Source organism: Malania oleifera, chromosome 2, assembly GCF_029873635.1.
Source record: "Malania oleifera isolate guangnan ecotype guangnan chromosome 2, ASM2987363v1, whole genome shotgun sequence".
NCBI lineage: Eukaryota > Viridiplantae > Streptophyta > Magnoliopsida > Santalales > Ximeniaceae > Malania > Malania oleifera.
In genome coordinates, this window is record NC_080418.1 from 780,941 (window position 1) to 805,459 (window position 24,519).

The 24,519-nt window shown below is 38.0% G+C and overlaps 2 protein-coding genes across 3 annotated transcripts; one reads left to right on the plus strand and one right to left on the minus strand.

The window, feature by feature from the left end:
- The first annotated feature begins 246 nt into the window (after positions 1-246).
- On the plus strand, positions 247-16,031 carry LOC131149004 (putative B3 domain-containing protein At5g58280). Of its 2 annotated transcripts, none has more exons than XM_058099028.1 (8): positions 247-460; positions 2,491-2,608; positions 9,085-9,150; positions 9,261-9,356; positions 13,910-13,968; positions 14,067-14,226; positions 14,388-14,594; positions 15,320-16,031. In XM_058099028.1, the coding sequence occupies exons 2-8, from the start codon at positions 2,531-2,533 to the stop codon at positions 15,566-15,568; spliced, it is 915 nt and encodes a 304-aa protein (XP_057955011.1). In that variant the 5' UTR covers positions 247-460; positions 2,491-2,530; the 3' UTR covers positions 15,569-16,031. The 2 variants fall into 2 exon arrangements, with proteins under 2 accessions (XP_057955011.1, XP_057955010.1); XM_058099027.1 differs by having other exon boundaries at positions 13,817-13,968; positions 15,320-15,823.
- Positions 16,032-16,319: 288 nt separating this feature from the next.
- On the minus strand, positions 16,320-19,261 carry LOC131149005 (large ribosomal subunit protein uL16). Its single transcript, XM_058099029.1, has 4 exons — positions 19,117-19,261; positions 17,863-18,364; positions 16,791-16,872; positions 16,320-16,604 (listed from the first exon to the last, which is right to left on the minus strand). The coding sequence occupies exons 1-4, from the start codon at positions 19,124-19,126 to the stop codon at positions 16,536-16,538; spliced, it is 663 nt and encodes a 220-aa protein (XP_057955012.1). The 5' UTR covers positions 19,127-19,261; the 3' UTR covers positions 16,320-16,535.
- Positions 19,262-24,519: the final 5,258 nt, after the last annotated feature.

A 24,519-nucleotide genomic window follows, 5' to 3' on the forward strand; every position in this document is an offset into this window, starting at 1 on the left:
TTATAGACTATAAATTCGTTTGTAGGAATAGATATTCTAAAAAATAAAATGCAACCTAAATATTTATAGCCAAGTTTCATAAAAGAAACCTCCCATTAATTTTTTAGGAGAAATCTGTGTATTTTTGTGAAACATCAAAGGTTTGTAATACATCCATTTTTATCAAAGAGGTGGGTGCCTTTAATTCTAAATATAATATATATTTACTTTTATATATATATATATATAGCCCGCCCTTTGAGTTCTAACTTGTAACTGATACATCTCCATTTTAAAATTTGAAAGGGGCGCCTAAAGGCTGAGGCCTTTCTTCCTTCTTCCTCTTCACAAACCCTAAAACCAGAACATTGCCATGTCAATCGTTTCTTAATGTTCGTCTCTGTCTCTGCTCTTAGTTCGGTTGACGCAATCAGCCATTCCGTTGCAGTTGACGAGCTTCCTCCTAAATTTCTCAGCTCAGGTTTCTAATATTACATTTATTGATTCTACTTTTTCTACCGCCGTTTCAACTCATTTGCAGAAATATTGATCTTGGCTTTTCCACTTGTTTTTCTTTCGGGTCACTCCCGATTTGCAGTGGTAACTACGATTGTGATGTCTTTTGTTGTCGTTGTTGTCTTAGTTTCCTATGTTTTTAATGTAGCTCGGCTTCTTATCATACAAAACTTGATTCAATTAATTCCCACGGTTTTATCAAGCTCATTTTGGTGGGGTTTCAGTGCTTTTACTTTCAAGATCCCAAAAACATTTTTCCTAGTTGATGTTAGAGAATATTTGTATAGTATTACCAAGCGGTGCCCATTTCAATTTTGTGGTTGATCATAATTTTGGTGAAGATATTAGATTAGTGCTTTAGAAATACCCTTGCCAGTGGATGGTCAGTTATTTTCAAAATTTCTCATGCATAGACACAAGCTAAAAGTTAAATTGGGAAAGGTTGTTTACGGTGTAAAGTAGTACTGTTTAGTGCAATCATTTCATTTTTCTCCACTTTAGTCTGGAACTTATTATCTACGTTCACCAGTCACTATAACAAGAGAAGAAAGAAGAAAAAAAGCACTGTAAAATGGAGTTTATGTCTGATAAACAAATGAGGTTCACATGCAAAATGTACATTCATTAGTGTCATTTATTCATTTAGAATGTTCATTCTTCATTGTGCATATCAAAGCAAGTCCTAACTACACCACCCCTTATGAAGAGTACATGTTGCACCTCCACTGATTTTAGATGACGTAAATTGGTATGATATTGGCTTGGAAAGATATAGAAGGAAAAACTAAAAGAAAAGATCCAATAAATTACTATTTTCTTACGAAATCCAAATAAACAAGATTTGGAGCTTTGTATCACCATGGTCATGGTTTTAAACTTCCATAAAATTGTTAAAAAAAATATTTTGCCATGAATATTTTATGTTTTTCTCTACTTGAGCTTTGAAGCATTTTCTTACTCAAAATAATGTCTATCTTAAAGTTCTTGTGACAGATTTAGGAACTTCTACACTTAGTGGCTGAACGTTCAAATAACAAGTCATATTTTAGAGTTTTGAATCCTGTTGGCATTTAATTGATTACATTTGAGATCACTCAACCTACTTTTCCTCTGTCAATCACTTTATTAACCAAGTTATTGATCATCAAAACTTTGAATGCAAGAAGTATGACTGCAGCTTTGTTCTTGTCCTTGAATCCTATCTCACACATGCCCTTGCTTTCTATTTATATGCTATAGTCATTCTTGCCTTGTGCGTAAACTGCTAGAATCTTTGCAAAATTTTAACTTCATGCCATTGTAAGGAATTAACACGAAATTCCCAGATCCTGTGAGAAACAAAAAATAAAGAAACAATCCACACCAAAGAAAAATAATCACATGCACAAGACAATATATATGTGGTTCGGCAATTTTGCCTACCTTCACGGAGTGGGGGGGATTTCACTATAATCAGGAAGAAAAACAGAGAGTGCTGCTATACAATGTTTTCTCTCTTGCTCTCAAAATGACGGCCAAACCTAATCACCAAAAAACAATAGTTTTATATGTTGCGCACAAGGTTCTCAACGGGCTACAAAATGGGCCCAAAAATTATCGGCCCAAGTCTTCGCTCCATGGACTAAGGATAGAAAACTCTCATTAAAAAAACCACGCAGCATTAATTCGAGTCGGGTCATCATCCAGATCAAACGCAACTAGGCTCCACAAAGCCCAACAGCCATTTGTTAGACTTGAAAAAAATATGCTAACAAAATTATTGATTTTTTTTATGTTGTTTTCAAATAAAAGAAAGAAACTGTGGTTATGGATGGGGGTGTCACTTAGCATCGAAGATTTTCAGCTACAAGCCTACAAGGATGCTCATTTCGTTACTCATAAACTTTCATGCTAGAATGATATATCTCATCTTTGAGTTGCCTTCAATTTTTTTATTAATAGAAGAGCAGCATGTTTAAAAGCAAGAAGTAATAAAGCTCATTTCATTTGCTTTAGGAATTTAACATTTTAAATCTGCGAAGCTCAGACACTTGAAATGGCCAATGATTGCATCACCAACACATATGAAGAGGCTCGCAAGCAACGACTTCAAGACAATAAAAAACGATTTGAGGTTCTTCGTTCCATTTTCTATCTATAAATATTTTTCCAGCATATTATTATTTGCATTTGTTAAATCTCTCATTTTTTAATATAAACATGCATCCATATATTGCTACATGTGTATTCATATTCTTATGCATATATGGTATGCATTTATGCTTTATTGCTGTAGATTTCAAAAGGAAAAGAACTCATCTCTCTCTCTCTCTCTCTCTCTCTCTCTGCATATATACTAATTTCAATGGAACTAAAACATTAAACTATATGTATACACACACATTGAATTCAGTGGAACTAAAATGTTAAACCATGGATAGAGAAGTCCTATATTTAATCCACCTTCTTACTAATCTGTAGAGGTGTTGACTCCATTATTTTAGTATTGCAATGAAGATGAGGCGACGCTCCCTCCTCTCAGTGCCTCTGTATTGCAATGAAGATGATGTGATGCTCCTTCCCTCTCAGTGCGCCTTAGCTTTGAGTCATCTAGGATGGTGGCTCATAGCTCACTTGATGACTCCCTTTGATACCCTGCTACTATAATCGTCCCTCCATGCAAACTCCATCATCGAAATCGACCCTTGTGCTTTGTAATCCTTGTAAGTATTAGACCACTAGGTCGTCTCTGTTTGATCGTCAAATCCTCAAAGCCATAACCCTAACATTGACGGATGGCTCTTCTTTTGTCACCAACCACTATGGTGACCTCATAAACAAAACCAAGAGTTAAGAAATTCCTCAATTTGCTTTAGTTTTCTAAAATCGATACCTTTTTGCTCTAATATCTAGTGATCGATGAAACCCAAGCCTTTGACCACCTTGATAGTTCCTCTAATAGCCTTGAGAAATCTTCTGCTTTATAACTTGGCAAGCAAGGAGAGCCAAGACTTTGCTCACCTCTTCCTACCTTTATCTTGCCTTGTGCAAGTATTGTAAGAGCTCGAAATCAAAATGGGTGAGCATGCCACCCTCAAAACTAAGAGGAAGGTGATCACTATTACTTGTCTAGATGCCTCAAACTTCCACATCACTGAATATGTATTGTATTGGAAATGGAAGAACTTGTGTGGATTTTGAAGCTAACGGGGGTGTTAAGGTGTAGCTAGTGAAAGGGGTGTTGCAAGCTGTAGTGGAGTCATATATTGAAAGATAGAAAGCAGTGTGTTGGCTAAGGTTGTTGAAAATTGCAGGGGAAGGTTTTAATGCTTGAAGAAGGCTAATAGCAAGAATCTGCTCTACAAATGAATTCTGGAAAAGGATAGGGAAAAAGGATGAAAGGATTTCCTTGCAGCCCTTTTGGAAATATTTGCATCATCTACTGACATTTCCAAACCTCGTAGTCATAGTTGGAGATGTTTTGATTGTGCGTTTTCGAACATTTAAAGAGTTGAGGAGAAGAAGGACAGGGTTAGCACGTTTCAGAGGATAGCCTCAAAATTTTCTTTCATTGATGTGACCAAACAAGCTCTGGTGATGAGAATGGAGGCTAGAATGGAAATACCCATCACCAAAAGGATTGGGGAGTCACAAATCCTCTTCCCTTGTCACATGGGGTTGGGGACAAGAAGATAGAGCCAAAAGACGTCACCCATGCTGGGGGCATCTTTCGTGGGGTTGACAGGGATGGTTGCATCTGGGACAATATATTAGAGGTCTAATTTATTTGGGCAAAAGAAAACAAGGCAGCGTGGGTCATTAGAAGAAAGGGACCAAGTATAGATAAAGTGATTGTAAAAGATTCAATTCCAGAAATGCAGCAATCAAGATCAGCGGTATAGGCAGAAAAGAACAATCTAGATCAAGCTAACTTGGATGATTTGGGTGGGCAGCATTTAGAGGTCAACATGGATTTGGAAAAATCAGTGGATGAGGGATATATTGAAGAGAATTCTATGAGCTGTAGGAAGCTAAGGGGTAGCTGCAACCAAGCTCTTAAATTTCGATTTCGACTCAAATTTCAAAGCTCCAAAAGTATGGAAATTTTGACAGCATTTTTGATTTCGATGTCAATTTTGATTTGAAAAAATAACAGAAATTAGTAGTAAAGCATGGAATTCTTTGTGAAACTTTAGAAATGGTTAACAAACATAATAATATAAGTTTTAGGACTAATATATTACAAATTAAATACATATATGGTTTATATAAGGTGGAAAAGTTGTAAAATAGTATGTGTATCGAACATATTTGTAAGATAATGTATATTAAACATATTCAGTTAATACAAATGAAGTTCATAAATCATTTAAATATTATTTATTATACAAATAATGATAATTTAGACATGAATGGCTAAAGAAAATGTTATTGTAAGTTTATTTTTTCATATAATTTCAAAGACATTTGTAATAATTTTTTGTTTCGATAAAATAAATTAAGATAAAATTTCACTTCACCCCTAAATTTCTCATTTGAATTCTGAGGGAATTTCATCGTATAGTTAAAATTTCGACTAGTTTCACTAAAATTTGATATTTCGATAAATTTCGGATGATTCGATGAGATTTCAACGGAAATTATGCAAGGCGGAAATCGACTGCCATTTCGATTTTCGATTTCGGAAATCAAAAATTTCGATGGAAATTTCGACAATTTCATGGAAATTTAAGACCATGGCTGCAACCAAGCTGATCCATCAATTGCATCTCCATTGGAGAGGATGTTTTTGAATTAGAAGGCAAAACAGAGGATGACTTGATGTACAACTCAGAAGAAAAGCTGGGCGGTTTGTGCAAATAAGAGGAGGAGCTTTTTATGGATTAGATGAGAGCCAAGTTCGAAAAGGAAGGGCATGCTGAGTTGTTTGAAGGCTTTAGCGGTAATCTTGAAGAGGATGGACCAATTGAAGCCAATGTTCCGGTAACGAGTTCTCAATCGAATGTTGATGCTTCTTTGGGGATTTGGGTTCCTCTAGATCTAACACTAGTGTCCTTCCCCTTCCTAACCAGCCTTATCTTGTCTCTAATACTTTATGCTATAGGGAGGATTCTTTGGGGGGGGGGGGGGGGAGAGGAGGGTTGTGAGTTTATCTCTGAGGGAGGTGAGAGAGACTTGAGTCACTTGATAGATTTGCACAAGCTCCTAGCAAACTTGGCATGGATTTAGCAGACTCTTTAGGGAAGGAGGTGAGGTTGGGTTTGAGTCCTAGAGCCTAGGAGAGAAGGAAGAAGAAAGTTAAAAAAAAAACTAATAAATTTGGTTTCCTTTATTAATTGTAGGGGGTGTGGTGGTGGTGGCGGAGGGGATTGAGAAGGGTGGAAAGCGAGTTAAATTATGAAGATCATCAATTGGAAGTGAGGTCTAGGGGGTGAGAGGAAAATGAGCTTAATTAAGGAAGAGTTGTCTAAACAGTCCTTGAATATTGTATTGATTCAGGAAACTAAAATGGAGATGATTGATCAAGGGATTATTAGGAGTTGTAGGGGATAAGAAGGGGGAGGGTGTGGAAACTTAATGCTACTATGCAACAATTTGATTTGCTAGTTAGGGAGTGTGCCTTGAGATCTCCCTTTGAGTAACGATACATTCACTTGGTTCGTAGGGGGCGCTAGATCAGTGGCTAGTAGATTGGATATATTTCTATTTTGTAGTGATTGGGAGGATGGATTCCCTAACATTTCTTCAACTATTCTCCTACGACCTCTTTCTGATCACTTTCCTATTATGCTGGAATCTAGTAAGGTTTCATGGGTTCCCACTCCTTTTAGGTTTGAGAATATGTGGTTGGACCATTCTTTTTTTCAAGCCTCTAGTGAAGAGCTCATGGGTTGAAGATATAGGGAGGGGTTGGAAGGTTTTAGGTTTATGAGGAAGTTGAAACATTTGAAGGAGAATTTGAAACTTGGAATAAAGAGGTGTTTGGGGATGTTAGAATTAGAAAAGCTAGCATCTCAAGTGAGCTGGATTTTTTGGATAAAAAGGAAGAGGAGATTAAATTTTTGGAAAGAGGCTAAAAGAATCTCTTTAAAGAATGATTTGGAAGAGGTGATTTTCAAGGAAATCATGAGTTGGAGACAAAAAACCAAATTTAAATGGACCAGAGAAGGAGATTGTAATCTTGGCTTCTTCCATAGGCTAGCTAATGGAAAGACGAGGAAAAATATGATTAGGGAGCTGGAGGTGTGAGGGAGAACTATTAATGATCCTAATAGAATAGCTTCAGAGATCTCTATTTTTATTTATTTTTTGTTTATCTTTATTTTGAAGAAGAGATTTTAAGAGGGAGGGCTGGGTCTTGGAAATTTGGTTTCTAAAAACATTGCTCTCCTAGTTAAATAGTTATGACCTTAGAAGATCATTCCCTTTGGTCTAAAGTGATTAGAAGTAAGCATGGGTTGGGGATGAATGAGTGGGATATCACTGTTAGTTTGCGATGTTCTTTGAAGAGTCCATGAAGATCTATTTCTCAGATTGATCCCTTATTCCTTCCTCGCACTAATTTTGTGGTGGGGAGGGGTTCTCGGATTTGTTTTTGAAAAGATCTATGATTAGGGAATGGCATTTTATCTACATCTTACTCTCATCTCTTTCGATTGAGCTTAGGGCAAGATAGTATCATTTCGTTCTTTGTGGTTGATTCAGTTAGCCCTTGGTTTCTTAGAATTTCATTTTAGAAGATGTCTAAATGATAGAGAGTTCGTGGAACTCTCCTCCTTGTTGTCGTTATTGAATAATTCTCATCTATCTTTAGATAAGGATACTCAATTTAGGGTTTTGGATCATATGGGGGTTTATACTTGTAAATCTTTCTTTGAGTTTTTGACACATTCCAACTCTTGCTTTCCTAAATTCTCAGGGAAACATGGACACTTCTGGAAGTCTAGGTGATGGTTTCCGACACATATCAAATACCGATACCTGCCAACACTTCTTGACACGTATCCAACACATGCCAGGAATTAATTAATTTATTTTTGTTTTTGGACATGACAAAAACGCTTTCCAACACTCCATGACATGACTAGGGCACCTCCAAGACATTTCTTGCACCGAAATGCTGTGCTTGGTTGCCCTCTTTAATTTTGTTAATATAATCCCATAAAAAAATTGAGAAGAAGTTGAAAGATTGAGAGTCAAGAGGTTCTTTGACATTAGAGTGGTTGAGTTTTGAAGCACTAGTGCCTGTGTGCCAGCCTTGTTGTTGGGCCAATACTCTGCAATATGAATGTAGTTGATGATTGTTTTGCATAAATGGTGCTTATATTTCATTTAAAGTCAAAATTACTACAATATTTGTCATCTAAAAGGAAAACATGCCTATATATATGCACACTTTTATATTAATTAATTAACATATCCCTATTGTTTCGCATCCTCATTTTTTTGAAATTTTTGTATCACCATGTCGGTATCGTGCGGTACCCATGTCTCGTGTTGGTATCAGTGCATCCTAGCTTTGTCTCCAGATGTTTGTGTGCTTTGTTACTTGAATTTTGAGTTGGCATCTCATTTGTTTTTACATTGTGATTTTGCTTGGAGCATCTAGAATAAATTATTTGGTATGTTGGGAGAAGCTTGGGTTTGTCCAGCTTCAGTGGAAGGAATGTTGGCCATTTCTTGTGAGGGTATTGGAAGAAGGAAGGATAGGGCTGCTCTTTGGAAATGTGAAATATTTGCAGTGCTGTGGGGTTTATGGTTGGAGCTAATGCACAGATTTTTTCAGGGAAAAAATTGAACAAGCAGTTGGTTTGAGAAAATATTCATTACCTAGAATCTTTAAGATGTATTAGTTTTGGATTGAAAAGGGAGCTAGCTTTTCAGATTTTCAGCAACATTGGAGGAAGTTTTTTCTTTGATACTTTATTGTATTTTTTTGTGCTTTTAGTTTCTTTTCTCTAGATTTTTCAGAGAATTTTGATGGGAGATATCTCATTCTCCTCTTTGTAATATTTTCTATTTCTAATGAAATCTCTTCTTTTGCTATCCCAAAAAAAAGAAAGGAATGAGAAGAAACCCCATATTTCTTTGGCACCTCCTTTTCTTTCTATGTTTAAATATATTTGGTTTTTCTGTACTACATCGTTGAGAGTAGGTTTTTCTGTATTACATCTTTGAGAGTAGCAGTATGAAAATCATTTGACACCCTTTTCTTACTAGATTTATTATATTCCCTTGAAGGTTAATAACGTGTAGTGTCCATATGACATACATTGCCTCATCGTTTCATTTTTTGATTGATTTGAAAATATACAGAATGTTCAAAGTTCAAACAGCAATTGTTTACCAAAAGGATCCTTTATTCCTACATATACCGTCAATTCCTAGTTCCAACTACTTGACGTTGACAACATGAATCTTTTTCATTACCTATTGCTTTGTACCAAAAGGGGCATCGATAGTCGAAAGAACTCTTCGAATTTTGTAGCAATATATCTGCGTGCTGTCTGCTTCCAAAATTTTTGTTAAGTTCTGTAAGTTGATTTACTGTAAAACAAGATCTTTAGGTCATTTTATTATTTATATATTTCTTTATTTGTACACTTGAAGGATTTAGGCATTTTGAAGATTTCTAAGAGCCTTTCAGACCTTGCAAATTCAGGGAAGAAATCCAAGGTCTCTCATCTGTTTTTTTCTGTTAAAAATCTGATTATTAGATGATTTGATATAATGGATTAATTTATCTATTTATATGTTAATAGTATTTGTAAAATTTTATAATGCAGAAGCACGTTGCTAAATCCAAATCAACAACTGCTTACACATTGGAGCCAAGGCGTTCTTCGCGTGTACGCAACCCAGTTTCTTCATATTGTGAAGAAGTAAGCATCAATATCTTCATTTTATCTTCATTTTTCATTGGCTACTAAAGACAATTTGAAACAAAACCAACTTAAGGAGAAACAGAGGGTGAGGGAGCAACATTTTTTTTTACTGGTTGACAATAGTTTGCTAGTTTCATATTTTATGATTCTATATTAGCGTTTAGCAAGCAACACAGGAAGCCAATGAGAATTATAACAAGATAACAATGTTCGTTTATGTCGTGCATTTCTACTACCAGTGGTATTCTTGTTCAATTGCATAGAAAGCCACAAATTCAAATTGATTGCAACTGATGTGCTGTCTCAAATTTGTTTCTAGGCTCAATAAACATATATTATTGGAAATGGAAATAATAAGAAACATATCCAAAATGTGCAAGTCCAAAAATGAATTGTATGGTGGAGGAATAGTATGACCCTAAAAGACAAATTAAGGAATGAACACATTCATGGTTGGAGAGACCTTTCGAGAGGGAGATTAAGCAGGCTGTGTTTAGTATGGATGGGGGGGAAGCTCCATGTTAGTTTGATTTGGTCTTTTTCCAAAATTGTTGGGATGTAATTTGGGCGGACTTGTTAAAGGTGTTTCCAGGGTTTCATGCTAATGGTGTGATCCCCAAGAGTATGAAGTTGGCTTTTATCACCTTAATTTCCAAAAAACTGCGGCAGTTAACAAAATGCAGCCTTTCAAATAGGAACTAACCAATCCATGGGAGACCTATCAGCTTGACTACAATTGCCTTGTAATCATTGTTATGGTTCTTGCTAACAGGATTAAAGGAGGTGATAAGGATTAGCATTTCTAGTTCTTACACTATCATTGTGGGAGGCAGGTATATTTTGGGGGCTGTCCTTGTAGCGAATGAGATTGTGGAGGTTGTCAAGAGGTGTAAGAAGCAAGGTTTAATTTTTAAGCTGGAACTTGAGAAGGAGCAAGAGAGGGTTAGCATTTTATGGAGAGGGTCTTAGATAGGAAAGGTTTTGGTGTTAGCTTGAGGGGTTGGAAATTACTTCCTTTTCTATGATTATCAATGCATAACCCAGGATTTGGTTTTCAGCCAAAGGGATCCTTTGTCTCCTTCCTTTTTATTTATTTTATTTATTTATTATTTATTTTGGTTGCTAAATGCACTCAGTACGATGATCAGGGGGGACATTGAAAGGATCTTGTCCAAGGCTTTGCTGTAGGTAGGGATGGGGTGGTTGCGTGTCATCTTCAGTTTGTGGTGATGCATTCTTCACTTATTAGGAGCTCTTTGCAATATTCTCACTTTTCTACAAGTCTCTGAGTTAATTTCAGGGCTTAAGATTAATTTAGGTGAGTGTGGAGGATGCTATTAATTTGAGTCTTGAGGTGGATTCTAGGTTGGCTGCGCTTTTGAGGCATGGGAATTTTGCTGTGGCCTTTGTCTTGTTTAGGAGCCCCTTAGGTGGGACTCCTTGATTTGAAGCTTTTGGGATCCATTGATCACTAAGGAGTCTAAACATTTGCATGAGTGGAAGGGTGTACTATTCTTTTTGGGGTTCACATTACTTTAATGCATATTTGATTCCCTTGACCCAATCATATTTTCTTTCCTTATTTAAGATTCTGGTGGGGGTGGCTTGTAAGCTTCATTGGATTATACAGGATTTTCTTTGGACAAGGGTGGGTGAGATTGAGAATATGGATCATCTTGTGAGTTGGGAGTTGGTAGGTTTAGGGAGGAGGGAGGCTTTGGTCTAAGTAATTAATTTGGTTTCTAAAAACATTGCTTTGGTAGGTAAATGGTGGGTCCCTTTGGATACTGATTCTATTTTGGCCTAAGGTTATTTAAAGTAAATTTTAAGAGAATGGATGGGATGCTAATATTAGATATGGTCTTACATGCAAGCCCATGGAAATTCATCTCATTGGTAACTTCTTTCTTCCCTTGTATCAAGTATAAAGTGGGAGATGTGTGTAGGGTCAATTTTGGAAGGATATTTGGTTTGGTGATGTATGTTTTTCTTTGCTTTTCCTTCCATTTTTCAGTTTTTTAGTTCTTTTTGCATCTTGAAGCACCTATTCTTCTTTTCTTGTCATGGATAATTGATAATTATAATATTTCTTAGGGTTTTCATTTTCATCATTATCTTATTTATATGGAGGTAGAGGAACTCTCCTCCCTCTTAGGGTTGTTAGATTCTTTTTGTTATTCTCATTGGGGCATGATAGGATTTGGTGTTTGGATAATTCAGATGTGTTTTCTTGTAAATTGTTTTTACTAATCTAAACTAGTCTTTTCATTCTTTTCCCTTTTACCTATAGGTTGTGGGTGGCTAAATTTCTTCATAGGTAAAGGCTTTTGTAAGGAATGTGATTCTTAATATAGTTGACACCAGCGATGTATTGTCGGTTCGAAGATGATGCATGGATCTACCTCTAGATGTGTTTGTTGTGTTATGGCAGTAATGTGGATTACCCCATAACTTCGTGTATATGGAACAAACTATTTAGTTAGGGGAGTGTTGGGTGTGTCATTCATTGGTGGCTTTCTTGATGATTGATTTTAGAGGTATTGGAAGGGCATAAAAACACAGATTTTAGGGTGGGTTTTCCTTTTTTTTTACTTTGTTTCTGGTTTTTTTTTTTCACTTTTATGTATGGTCTAGAGAGAAATGCTTGGATTATTCACAATCATGGGTCACCTATGGATTTGATTGGGGCAGGATCGTGTCTGTGTGGGTGTTCACTACAAGGTGCTTTGGCAATACTACTTCTATTCAAAATGATTTGCTGGCTCTTTTGACTTAGGATTGTTTGGAACCACTTATGAAAAATGCTGATTATAAGTACTTATAAAATAAGTGGTATTTGGATACGCTATTTTATTAAAAGTGCTGTATGAAATTATAATATTATTATATTAATAAAATTATTATGTTTCAATATATAATTAATATATTACCACACATAATAAAATAACATACGATTATTAAATTATGTTAACAATAATGTCAATAAATAAATTAACATTTTTAATTAATATTTTTTAGTTTGACATTTTAAATATTTTCTATTAAATAAATAGACAATAATATCATCATTAATTTATGTTAAACTATTAGTAGTTTTATAACATCTTTTTATACTTCATCATTAATTTTTATAATAAAAAAAATTCATGTCCATTCCCGAGAGAGAGAGAGAGAGAGTAGCGAATGTACTGTCCTATATTGGTCACAGACTGCATCAATTCAATTGACTCCTACTCCCTTTGGCTCAAGCAATCCACGTTCCTCCGGAATTTGACTCCGAGTCCTACATCTCTACGATCTTGGAGATTTATCCATTCCTAAGTGGGAAAGAAACTTTAAGGGTTGAGGAGAGAGAGGTGCCTCGTGCACAGAAATGACAGACAAGCATTTGGTGAGAGGGGAGGGAGAGAGAAGTGAGGTGAGGTGGTGTGTATCTAGCATCAATCAAGGAGAGAGAAAAGAGCAAGAGGAAAGGAAAAGCGAGGAGAGAGGCTGGTAAGTTTTAAAATTTACCATGTTACCACCTCATGGTAATAATACCAATTTTACACCACTTTTTTGAGTGGTAACATCACACCACTTTTTTTCTCAGAAAAGCTATTTCTTTTTGCCTATTTTAAAAAGTTCTCTAAGTGGTTCTAAAAGGCAATAAGTACTTATTTTTTGTGCAAGCCAAACATTACTTGTTTTTATAAAAACCACTAAAAGCATTTTTAGATAAATGTTGCCAAATGGTATCCTAATCTTTCAAGTTTCTTTTTGTATTAGCTTCTATTTCTTTTTTTTTTTTTTTTGAGGATTCCTCATTCTTTTTATACATTCTTCTTTCTCCCTCCTCCACTCCCCCATGGGAAAAAAAAAAAGGACACAAGACACTCACCTCCCTCAAGGTTTCAAAAATTTCGTTGACCTTCTTTGAAGTTTCAAAAATAACATAGATCTCCTCTGAAGTTTGCCAAAAAGACACAAACCTCCCGTAAAAAAACTTGTCTTTTTGCAAAATATAAGGGAAAGTTTGTGTCTTTTTGGCAAACCTCAGGAGAGGTCTCTAGAATTCTTGGAACCTCTAGGGAGGTCCTTGTGATTTTTAAAACCTCAGGGGAGGTCAATGTCTTTTGCCTAAAAAAATATGGTTAGTTAGGTGTAGCAGCTATGGAAGATAAAAGGACGGTGTTTGGGCACTCACAACATTTCAAATACTGTACCAGTGAGGGGGACTAAGCTAGTTAATGTTTGTGGCAGTAGGAGTGGAAGGGATAGATGTAGAATAACTTGGACTGAAATAGCAAGGATTTCGCAAGCCTCCATTTTCTATAGGATATTATTATTGCCCTAGATAAGCGAAACAGTAGAAGAGGATTTATGTTGCTTACTCCACCTATTGAGACTTCAAGGCTTGTTTGTTGGTATTGTTGTTGCTTTTGTACTGAAAATAATTTCCATTATTTTCACTGCAGGTTAATGTAAGCCTTCCACACTTGCGAAGAGGTCAAGTTAAACTCGTCATGGTGGTTGTTGTATTGGAAATAATATCCACTATTTTATTGCAGGTTCATATAAGCCTTCAACCCTTGCGGAAGAGGTCCAAGTTAAATTCTTCATGGACAAGGTTAAGTTGGCTCTCCTCTTTCTCTTTCTCTCTCTCTGGGACTTATATTTCCATATGTTTTTGCTATGGATGTGAGCAACTACTTCTTGGGGTTTCAGCTATCTTGCAAGGCCCTTAAATGAAGTTAGAACTGCCTCTTATGAAGAAAGGGTTCATGCCATTAAGCGTGCAGAGGATCTTCAAGGAAATCTTCAGATGGGGAATCCATCCTTTGTCAAGTCTATGGTTCGATCTCATGTTTATAGTTGCTTTTGGCTGGTACGGCACAATGAAAGAAATTTAGTTTGAATATATTTTTCTTCGACTCAAAAAAAAGCTTCCATGTACTTGCGAGTAACATTATCATCTTGTATATGGGAAATGTAACATCTTCCATGATTCAGTAGTTTGTCTAATTGATTATTTTGCCCCATTGATAGGGGCTCCCTTCTAAGTTTTGTGAGGACCATCTTCCAAAGACGCTGTTGGATATTGTATTAGAGGATGAGAGTGGCACAGAATATGAGGCTACCTACATTGGCAAGAGATCAGGGCTTAGCGGTGGATGGAGAGCATTTGCGCTAGATCATAAGTTGGATGATGGTGATGCATTGGTATTTGAATTGGCGGAGCCAACAAGATTTAAGGTAGGGGTAAAACTTTTTATCAAGGGTGACATGATTACTTATTATAGACAATTTTACATTTGTGTTTCTTCTTGTACTGGCAATGATGTTTCAAAAGGTCTGACTTACCCTCATAGCCAAGTCTTCATTGATGGCTTGTCAAATTCATTGGCATGAATTTTATAAGCCCATAAGGTTCACGGCTTTTCAAGATTCAAGTTCACATGAGGTGCATCAAATTTTGATTTGCATTGTGAGACTTTCACCTGTCAAAATAAAACTGAGTTTCTAACCCATAATTGAGACTTTCGGATACTTCTTTCTTCATTTGTTTGTAGTTTGTCAGAAGAAATGAGATACATATTTCTCACACGGCCTTCCCTGGTTCTTGATTTATAATTGCAAGTATTTTCCTTTAACCATAGATAATTTGAGATGAATTTTTGTTTCTTCTGTTCCTACCTTCTGCATATTGCTGCATTTGTGTTTGTGTTATATTGTTTACCTTCAACTATGATTGTAAGATTCTGTGGTTGTAGAGTAATGCATATCTGGTTTTGTTGCCTTGTACAACTGGGAACTTGATTCTTGCGCTAAAATTGGAGCCATCTAAACTTGTGCTTCCTAGTTAAACCATACAATCAAATGCTACATGCATAACCCATGTGCAAATGCATTGCTTTGATACAAAAGATATGTGGAGCATTTATTGAACTGAAATAATGGGTGCCATTAATTAATTGTAGGTATACATAGTTAAAGCATGCCACGAGGATGATGAGAAAGGAGGGCTCAAGGTGCCAAAAACATCTGTGGGTGCCATGAAGGATGATAAAATGAATGACTTCCAATCAAAGCAGCTACCGAAGTCAAAATCAAATTCAAAGAAAGCAGCTGTTGCACTTGGAAGTGAAACAAACCACGAGAGCAATCCAGTGAGCATGAAACCTGATTCCCGACCAACCAGAACTTGTAAATCAAAGAAGCTGACATGATGGGGATAACCAGCATGACATCTTGAGACATACATGCGTTTTACAACAGGCATGAAGACTTAAGTATTCTAGTTTAGTTTTACCGTTTACCACCCGAATTACCCAATGCCTTTGCCAAATTAGGGCGCCCAGCCAGCGGTGATGGGTTGGTTTGTAATTTTAAACTGCGTACTTGCACAGAAGTTTTTAATATCTTAAAAAATCTAAAATGTTTTTTAGGTTTTTAAGTTGATTGTTCAAAGGCATTATCAGGCAGAACTATTCTCCTCTCATATGTTGATGTTTTCGGTGTGCTATGTTCATACGGTCATAGCATACACTAATGCACAGGCTTTGATTTTTGAAATGTATTTTTGGTGTGCTATGTTCATATGGTCATACCTTAATTTGAGGTCAACATGTTTTTTCATGTTAGGCACTTGCACTATAAAGTAAATTCACATGTCACAGCATCAACTGCCAATTTTATCGGGTACTTTAAATGTGTCAATGAAATACAGAAAATGACAGGCCTGCAACTTGCCCTAAGCTTTGAATTTTCCAAATTGACTTGTCCGAAGCACAGGACACCCCCAGAATATTCAAGGAATGAACAAGCCACCCTGGGGCTGGCAGGGAATGGCTTCACGGCTGCAGTGCCATGCCAATTTCCCTCCCAAACAGTATGCATGCAATATGCCATAAAGCAACATCATCCACGATGGCTTTGGATGTGCGACAAGAGAATGCACGTCTGTCAGGCAGTCACGTATTAAAAGAAAAAATACAACATAGATGCATAAATACTCTTTTGAGTTTGGAAAATCCATCAGATACATCAACATATCCAACTGGAACTAGTAAATGGGTTCTGGAGAACTATGGTGATTTTAAGCATGACATACTGTTACCCACAAGAAAAAAAATAACACAATCATCAAAAGTTCAGCAGATGTCTTCTGCTACATTATTTCCTCTGCCAGATGTCCTAAGCAGTTGCATGTAAAAATGCTTGTCCAGGTTGACGACGGGCCAATGGTCCATGGCACCCAAGAAGCTACAAGAGTGGAAAGGCAGGTTAGAAACTCAATTATGTCAACAAGATGCAGAACAGGAAATGAAACAAAAATACAAAAACAAAAACAAAAGGATGAAAGAAGGTGAAAAAAATGCAACTACCCACAGGTGGGAGAAGGGGGGGGGGGGGGGCTAGAATGTTTATGAGAATGTTAGCAAGACAAACCTTGGCATTCACACCATCAGGAACGATACGACTCTCACTCTTCCACTTGACATAATCAGTACGGTTGAACTTGGTAAACCCCCTGACAAAATCAGTGTACGACGAAGGAAGTAATTTTAATTCGCCACTTGCAAAGTAGAAATTTATGTCACATAAGAAAATTCATTAATATATTATAACAGGTTACAAAGTAGATGACTCCATATCCCTACAGTTATCTGATAACCTGCCAGATGTACCATGTAAGTAAAGCAAAATACCACCAAAGTGCAACAGTAAATTTTTGAAGGTAGAATTGGAAAGTGAATAATAAAGAAATTTGTGACAATGAAAAGTGAACAGTCCCTTAATTTGGTTTTACTTCTTTTATAGTATGTAGGGTAGAACAGGAGAGTGAATAATAAGCAATTTGTGGCAATGACAAGTGAACTAACTCTTGCAAATACACAAGCCCAGCACAGAATAATGTTCAAAGCTATATAGCCTATAATTGTTTTGGTAGGTTCTGTTTCAGAAAACATAGGCATGTGGAGAAGGTTATTAATGATAGCAATTTGTGAAGGTGAATAGTGAACTACCTTGACAAAGTGCTTGCAAGTCCTAGTACAGAAGGATGTTCAAAGCTATATATCACCTAGAAATAGCTTCAGTTGGTTCAGTAATAGAGACTTTTTCAATATACATTTTCTTTACAGCATCCTCCGTTTTAATTTTGAATAGGAAACACTGGATGACATAATGAGTTGCTAAATGAGAAAACATAGTTTTCCAATAATGGAAAATGAGAAAATGTGTTCAGTCTGCTTGTTTTCTGCTTGTGTTCCATTCTACTCTGGAAAACAGTCCTTTCAGGATTACCAAATAAGAAATTTGGATAACAAGCAGAATTATGTTTCAAATTTTATACGTTGGAACACCATTGTTTCAAGGTAGTGGAAAATTGTCCTGTGAAGGCATTTCATCACTTTTTTCTACTTCCTAGAAGGATTTTACAAGCAAGTTCCCTTGTTTTCAACAACAGAGCAGGCCTTTACAACTCCTGTTCACATAATATACAAAGAAGTCTACATACCATTTCCTGCTGACAATGATCTTTTGTCGACCTGGAAACTTGAATTTTGCACGGCGAAGGGCCTCCTGTGCATGAAGGCTGTTACCATCCTTGCAGCGGACAGACAAAAGGACCTGACCAATGCTCACTCTTGCACAAGTCCCCTGTGGTTTGCCAAAAGCACCCCTCATGCCAGTTTGAAGTCTATCAGCTCCAGCGCAAGAAAGCATCTTGTTGATGCGCAACACATGGAAAGGGTGGACCCTGACCCTCAAGTGGAAGGCATCTTTCCCAGCTGACTTGGTCATGTATTTGTTACATGCAATACGTGCTGCTTCCAATGCCTCACTCGAGACATTTTCTTTTTCCCAACTAACCAAATGAACACAAAATGGAAACTCATCCACACCCTTCTTCTTCATCCCAACATCATAAATCCTGATCTTTGGATCAGGGACACCACGACAATACCTAGATTTTGGGTATGGTTTGTTCTTTATCTGGCGATAACACCTTGCAGGTCCTGAAAAATGTTTTAAAAAATCATGTAAAAAGACCATGCACAAGAAACATTCCATCAAGATTTTTTCCACATACTAAAAGATCCAGGTGGATCTCACAATACAAATTATCTCCATATTCATGATGCTTCATTTTTGTACTTACAATACTGCTATAGCATAATAATACATGCCTCCTGTTTTCCGATAGCCAAAGCACTCGTCTTTTGATTAATTGAACAATTAAGAACTCTAATTGAGAGGAGAAACAACACTAATGGAAATAATACAAGCATTATACTAGTCATTGGGCGAACTCAAGACAAATGCAGAGAGCAAAATTATTAAGAACTACAAATGGGCCAGCAAATAAGAATAACTAAAAAACCTAAAAGTATCAGACAAGAAGGACACACAACAGATCCACTGTGTAAGCAAATAGGCAAGCAAATATATCATAATAAGAATGATAAAAAATTGACCGCTGAAAAGATTAATCACACTTCATGAAAACGGTTCCTTAATGAGCTAAATAGGGAAACAAACATTAACTAACATAAATCAAAACTAGTGATAAAATCGAAACTAGTGCAGACGGATTAGTAAAAAATCTTCGTAATATTGCATCGCATAACAAAAAAATTAGCCAAAACAGCTTTTGCAGCGTACGAATAGATCAATGGATGTTCACAAAAGAAAATGACCGAAGCATTTCATTTCAACATCTCAATTTCACATTAAGCGTCAAAAAAATGAAAGAAAGGCGGGTACTTACTCCTCCCCATGGCGGCCGATCGTCGCCTCTTCTCAAGTCGGAGCAGATTTAGGAAGTAAACCCTAAGGGGCAAACTTATACCAATATATATACGTAACAGGTGAGGCTAGGGATATTTTCATTTCCTATTTTGCCCATAACCATAAATTAAATGACAGTAGCGGATATTTTTCAGCTTAAGTTACTCCCAAAATGCAATATTGAATTATCACGGTACTCTTCTTGTGAACAAATTTTATGATAATTAAATTATTTTTAAATTATGTTATAAAATATACAAAAAATAAATAGAAGTGAGACAAAAATTTGCGTGGTTCATCTATGCCTACTCCATGGGCGGACGGGATTAAAAATTTCATTATCTCAGGTGAATTTATAAGATTATTTGGAACCAGTCTTATACAAAACATCGGAACCGACTTTGTACATGATATCTCTTTTCTTCTTTCTATATGCCTACTTACTTCAAACATGCAAATATGTGTATACAAATTAGAAGGGGAGGGTGCCCTTTTATAGGGCAATATGGATAACAAGACATTTATTGGGATGGAAAAACCAAAGTGGTGGAAGATGTGGTGACATACATATTTTTCATAACACTCTCCCTTGAATGTCACTTATCTATTAACTCCTTTTACTAAAATCTTTCAAATATTTCATTCCGACAAGATGAACCAATTTCTTGAATGTTGTAATAGGCAAAACTTTGGTGAACAAATTTATTAGATTATCACTTGATCGGATTGTAGTGTAAAAACCCCCAAACAATGCACAACATAATAACAATTATGTGAAGGAACAAACATAAACAATGTAGCAGTCTAAATAGTGAATACATAAATAATTCCACAACCACAATAAGTAAATAAAGCAATAACAATAACAATGACACCAGAAATTATGTGGTTCGGTGTCACGGGCTAAGCTTGTTCAGGGCATTATGCTTGCCTATGACTGCTTATCTCGTGTGTTTGGGATGGGTTTCCATCATGTAAATACTAGTGTAGGGTTATTTTCTAGTATTTATTTCATTGTAAGCCAAATAAGGCAGTATGACTCCTCGGTCACTTTGATGTTTCCTAGTGCTAGAGTGAGAATGGCCTAGAAAGCTCTTTAGGGGAGGGTGAGTGTTCATCAATCATTGTAAAACTCACTAGCAATTGTCAACGTGCTTAGCCTACTTGCCTCCCTTGCTAAGTACAACATGTCAACGGAGGATTTGTTAATGAATTACGTTTGCTTCAATATTTACTGCTTGGTTGCCACGGCTTTCATGATTTGATTATTATTTCCGCTGCTATCTGATTGAATGTTAATGAAAGTGCTTCGTGGATGAATGTTGGTAAACAAAAGGCTGGCTAGTTAAGCAAGAGTGCTTTAGCTAGCGCCGCACGGCCCTTCACAACGGTGTGAAAAAGGCGGACCGTGACATTTGGTATCAGAGCCAAGTCGGTGACACTTGGTGAGAGACCAAGGTTGAGTTGCTACGTGAATTCGATTGCCTTCGTTGTTGGGTTTGGAAAGCTTTGGTAAGTGACCATGGCACCAAACAATGCTGAGAGGATCAGCGTGTTGGAAGCATAGGTTGAGGAAACAACCAACACTATGGCCGCGGAGGTGGCCCAGATGAGAGAACTTGTTGATGAAGTGAGGGGATCACAAAAACTTCAAGCAGGTTTGATAGGCGACATGTCAGAGGACTTTCGCCACGCTGTGGAAACTTTGCAAGCCCAGATGGCAGATCTGGATGCAAAGATGAATGTGATGGTTCTTGCTATGGGGAACTCCAACACTCCGGGAGTTAGCAAGACCAAGGTGCCAGAACCCAGGACGTATGGGGGTGCCCGAGATGCCAAGGAGTTAGAGAACTTCTTGTTTGATGTGGAGCAGTACTTTCGCGTTGTGAGGATGGCCTCAGAACAGGCAAAGGTGGATACTGCGACCATGTACTTGGTTGGTGATGTCAAACTGTGGTGGCGTACCAAGTACAGAGAAATTGAAAATGGAAACTGTGTGATTGATAGTTGGGCAGACTTGAGGAGAGAGCTCAAGGCCCAATTCTTTCCTGAGAACGTTGAGTATAATGCAAGGAGAAAACTGAGAGATCTCAAGCATACGGGGTCAATCAGCGAATATGTGAAGCAATTTTCTACTTTAATGTTGGATATTCAGGATATATCGGAGAAGGACAAGTTGTTCTATTTTCTAGAGGGGATGAAACCGTGGGCAAGAACTGAACTTCATAGGCAAAGGGTTCAAGACTTGTCAACTGCACAAGCGGCTGCAGAGCGCTTGACAGACTACGCTAGTGATGAGACCGCTTCGTCCAAACGGTTTGGCGGAGAGGGAAACAGTGGAAAGTCTTTCAAGAATGGAAAACCCAAGAGTGGGGGAGCCGACTCTAAATCATCAACCTCACAGGAAGCTTCGTCGTCTCATGGGTTCAACACACCCAATGGAAAGGGGAAGAGTAAAATTGAGTGTTTCTTATGTCGAGGTCCTCATAGAGTTTTTGAGTGCCCTCACAAAGCATCACTTAATGCCTTACAGGCTTCTATTGCAGAGCAGGCAGTGGAAGATGATGAGGAAGAGGATGATGCCCCAAGGGTGGGTTCAGTGCGGTTGGTGAATGCATTGGAAAAGCAGGCAAAAACACCGAAAGTTACACGAGCAAAAGGGTTAATGTTTGTGGACTTGAGGATAAATGGGAAGAGTACTCGCGCTCTAGTGGATACGGGAGCTACTCATAATTTTGTTTCGCAGGTGGAAGCAGGAAGACTCAACTTATCCTTAGAGAAGGATACAGGACGCGTGAAAGCAGTTAACTCTGTAGCCCAGCCTACTCTAGGAGTAGCCAAGCAAGTGGTTATAAAGCTTGGACAGTGGGAAGGTCATGCGAATTTCACAGCGGTGCCATTGGATGACTATCCAGTCATTCTAGGAATGGAGTTCCTAATGGGGACGAGGGTAGTGCTGATGCCTTCGGCTGGTTCCCTGTGTCTGATGGGAGATCACTCGTGCATGGTGCAAGTCGTTGCAACGAAAGGAGACGAAGGGAAGTCCCTTTCAGCCATACAACTTAATGAAGGATTGGGTCAGGGTGAGCAGACACGTCTAGCCACGGTGGTGGTAGACAAAGAAGTAGGCCAAGAGCTGGAGCCTACGACCATCCAAGCGGTGTTGGATGAGGATAAGGAGGTGTTGCCGGATAAGCTGCCTCAAAATTTGCCTTCATGACGGACTGTGGAGCAAAAGATCAAGTTGTTATCAGGAGTGAAACCACCTGCTAAAGGGCCATGTTGGATTGCACCTCTTGAGATAGTAGAGTTGGGGAAGCAACTTGATGAAGTGGAAGCGGGATGTGTTCGCCCTTCCAAAACACCGTTGGGAGTATCGGTGTTGTTTTAGAGGAAACATGAAGAGCATCTACGGAAGGTGTTCGACAGGCTGAAGGGAAACAGTCTGAATTTGAAGAAGGAGACTTTCTCTTTCGCTCGGTGGAGCAACAAATTCCTTGGTCAAGTCGTTGAACAAGGTCGTATCCGGAGGGGTATGGAGAAGGTAAGGATGATTCAAGAACGGAAGATCCCCACTACAGTGAAGGAGTTGCGTTCCTTTCTTGGCCTTACTAGATACTGCAGGAAGTTCGTTAAGGGGTATTCGCGGAGAATGACTCCAATGACAGGACTACTGGGGAGGTATTATTGGCCGCACACGCGGGATGATGTGGTTGATTATACCAAAAGGCAAGGGGAGCGGAAGAAGTATGGTACTTTCATGGCCGCACCAAAGTACTGTTCGGCAGAGGGAACGACACAATTGTTCATTGTGACTGTTGTGAAACATTGGGGTACTCCCCAAGTTATTCTTTGTGACCAAGATTTAATGTTCACTGACAACTTCTTGATAGAGTTTTTCAGGATATTCAGGTCACACCTTGACATCTCTTCGAGTTATCATCGACAGACAGACGAACAGATGAAGAGATTCAGAGAGCTGCTAGATGAGTACTTGTGCCATTTTGTCAACGACAACCAGAAGAATGGCGTGCAACTACTTCATGTGGCTCCATTCTGTGGCAACGCCCAAAGGCGCTCAACTACCAACAAGAGCCCTATTGAGCTTGTTACAGACCAGCTGCCGCTGTTACCTCACACAATGGGCGAGCCGTACAGACGAAAGAGTCCTAAGGCGTACATCTTCACCAGTGAAGGGAGACAGAATGCAGACTTTGCCCAAGCCTATCTGGAGAAAGCTTCTAAGCAGATGAAGAAGTGGGCAGATCAGGAGAGAAGACCGCAGTCTCATGTCAATTGCCTCAAACCATTCAACGCCAACACCAACAACCTGAGCAGAAGTCAGTCAAACAGCGCAGAGTTGAAGACAGTGCAAGCTGACAGACATGATGTTGAAGAGATCCTTGCAGACAGAAAGTTCCTATCCTCAAGGAAGAAGCGGCAGAAGTTCCTAGTGAAGTGGAAGTGCCTTGATGATAAAGAAATCAGCTGGATTTCTGCGGAAGATTTGAAGCCATTCGTGGACAAATTTGAAGTGTACCTATCGCCAAAAGTATACGAGGACGTCGACCGCATAAGTGGGGGAGAATGTCACAGGCTAAGCTTGTTCAGGGCATTATGCTTGCCTATGACCGTTTATCTCGTGTGTTTGGGATGGGTTTCCATCATGTAAATACTATTGTAGGGTTATTTTCTAGTATTTATTTCATTGTAAGCCAAATAAGGCAGTATGACTCCTCGGTCACTTTGATGTTTCCTAGTGCTAGAGTGAGAATGGCCTAGAAAGCTCTTTAGGGGAGGGTGAGTGTTCATCAATCATTGTAAAACTCACTAGCAATTGTCAACGTACTTAGCCTACTTGCCTCCCTTGCTAAGTACAACATGTCAATGGAGGATTTGTTAATGAATTACATTTGCTTCAATATTTACTGCTTGGTTGCCACGGCTTTCATGATTTGATTATTATTTCCGCTGCTATCTGATTGAATGTTAATGAAAGTGCTTCGTGGATGAATGTTGGTAAACAAAAGGCTAGCTAGTTAAGCAAGAGTGCTTTAGCTAGCGCCGCACGGCCCTTCACAACGGTGTGAAAAAGGCGGACCGTGACATTCGGCAACGCCTGCATCCACGGGAGAAAACGACAAGAATTCACTATCTCTTTGTCCAAATTACATGAACAATACATGAATCCTCTCAAGAATACTCTCAACCACACTTGGCACCCTTGACACACAAAAGACACAAAAGCACACCATATGCAACGTATTTTATGTATATATAAGCTTCATTGAAAGTTTCCCCCCAAGACCCAACCAAAATAACGTCCAAATATTCAAAATTCAAAATCTGCGCAGGCTATTCCGAGCCAAATCATCGACTGGTT

Excerpts from the sequence above, each read along its gene's own strand:
- LOC131149004 (XM_058099027.1), top strand. The coding sequence starts at position 2,531 with ATGGCCAATGATTGCATCACCAACACATATGAAGAGGCTCGCAAGCAA. Across the intron at positions 9,151-9,260 it reads ATTCAGGGAAGAAATCCAAG|AAGCACGTTGCTAAATCCAA; the intron begins GTCTCTCATCTG and ends TTTATAATGCAG. Across the intron at positions 9,357-13,816 it reads TTTCTTCATATTGTGAAGAA|GTTAATGTAAGCCTTCCACA; the intron begins GTAAGCATCAAT and ends TTTTCACTGCAG.
- LOC131149005 (XM_058099029.1), bottom strand. Across the intron at positions 16,873-17,862 it reads ATCATTGTCAGCAGGAAATG|GGGGTTTACCAAGTTCAACC; the intron begins GTATGTAGACTT and ends TGATTTTGTCAG. Across the intron at positions 16,605-16,790 it reads CTGATGGTGTGAATGCCAAG|CTTCTTGGGTGCCATGGACC; the intron begins GTTTGTCTTGCT and ends CCACTCTTGTAG.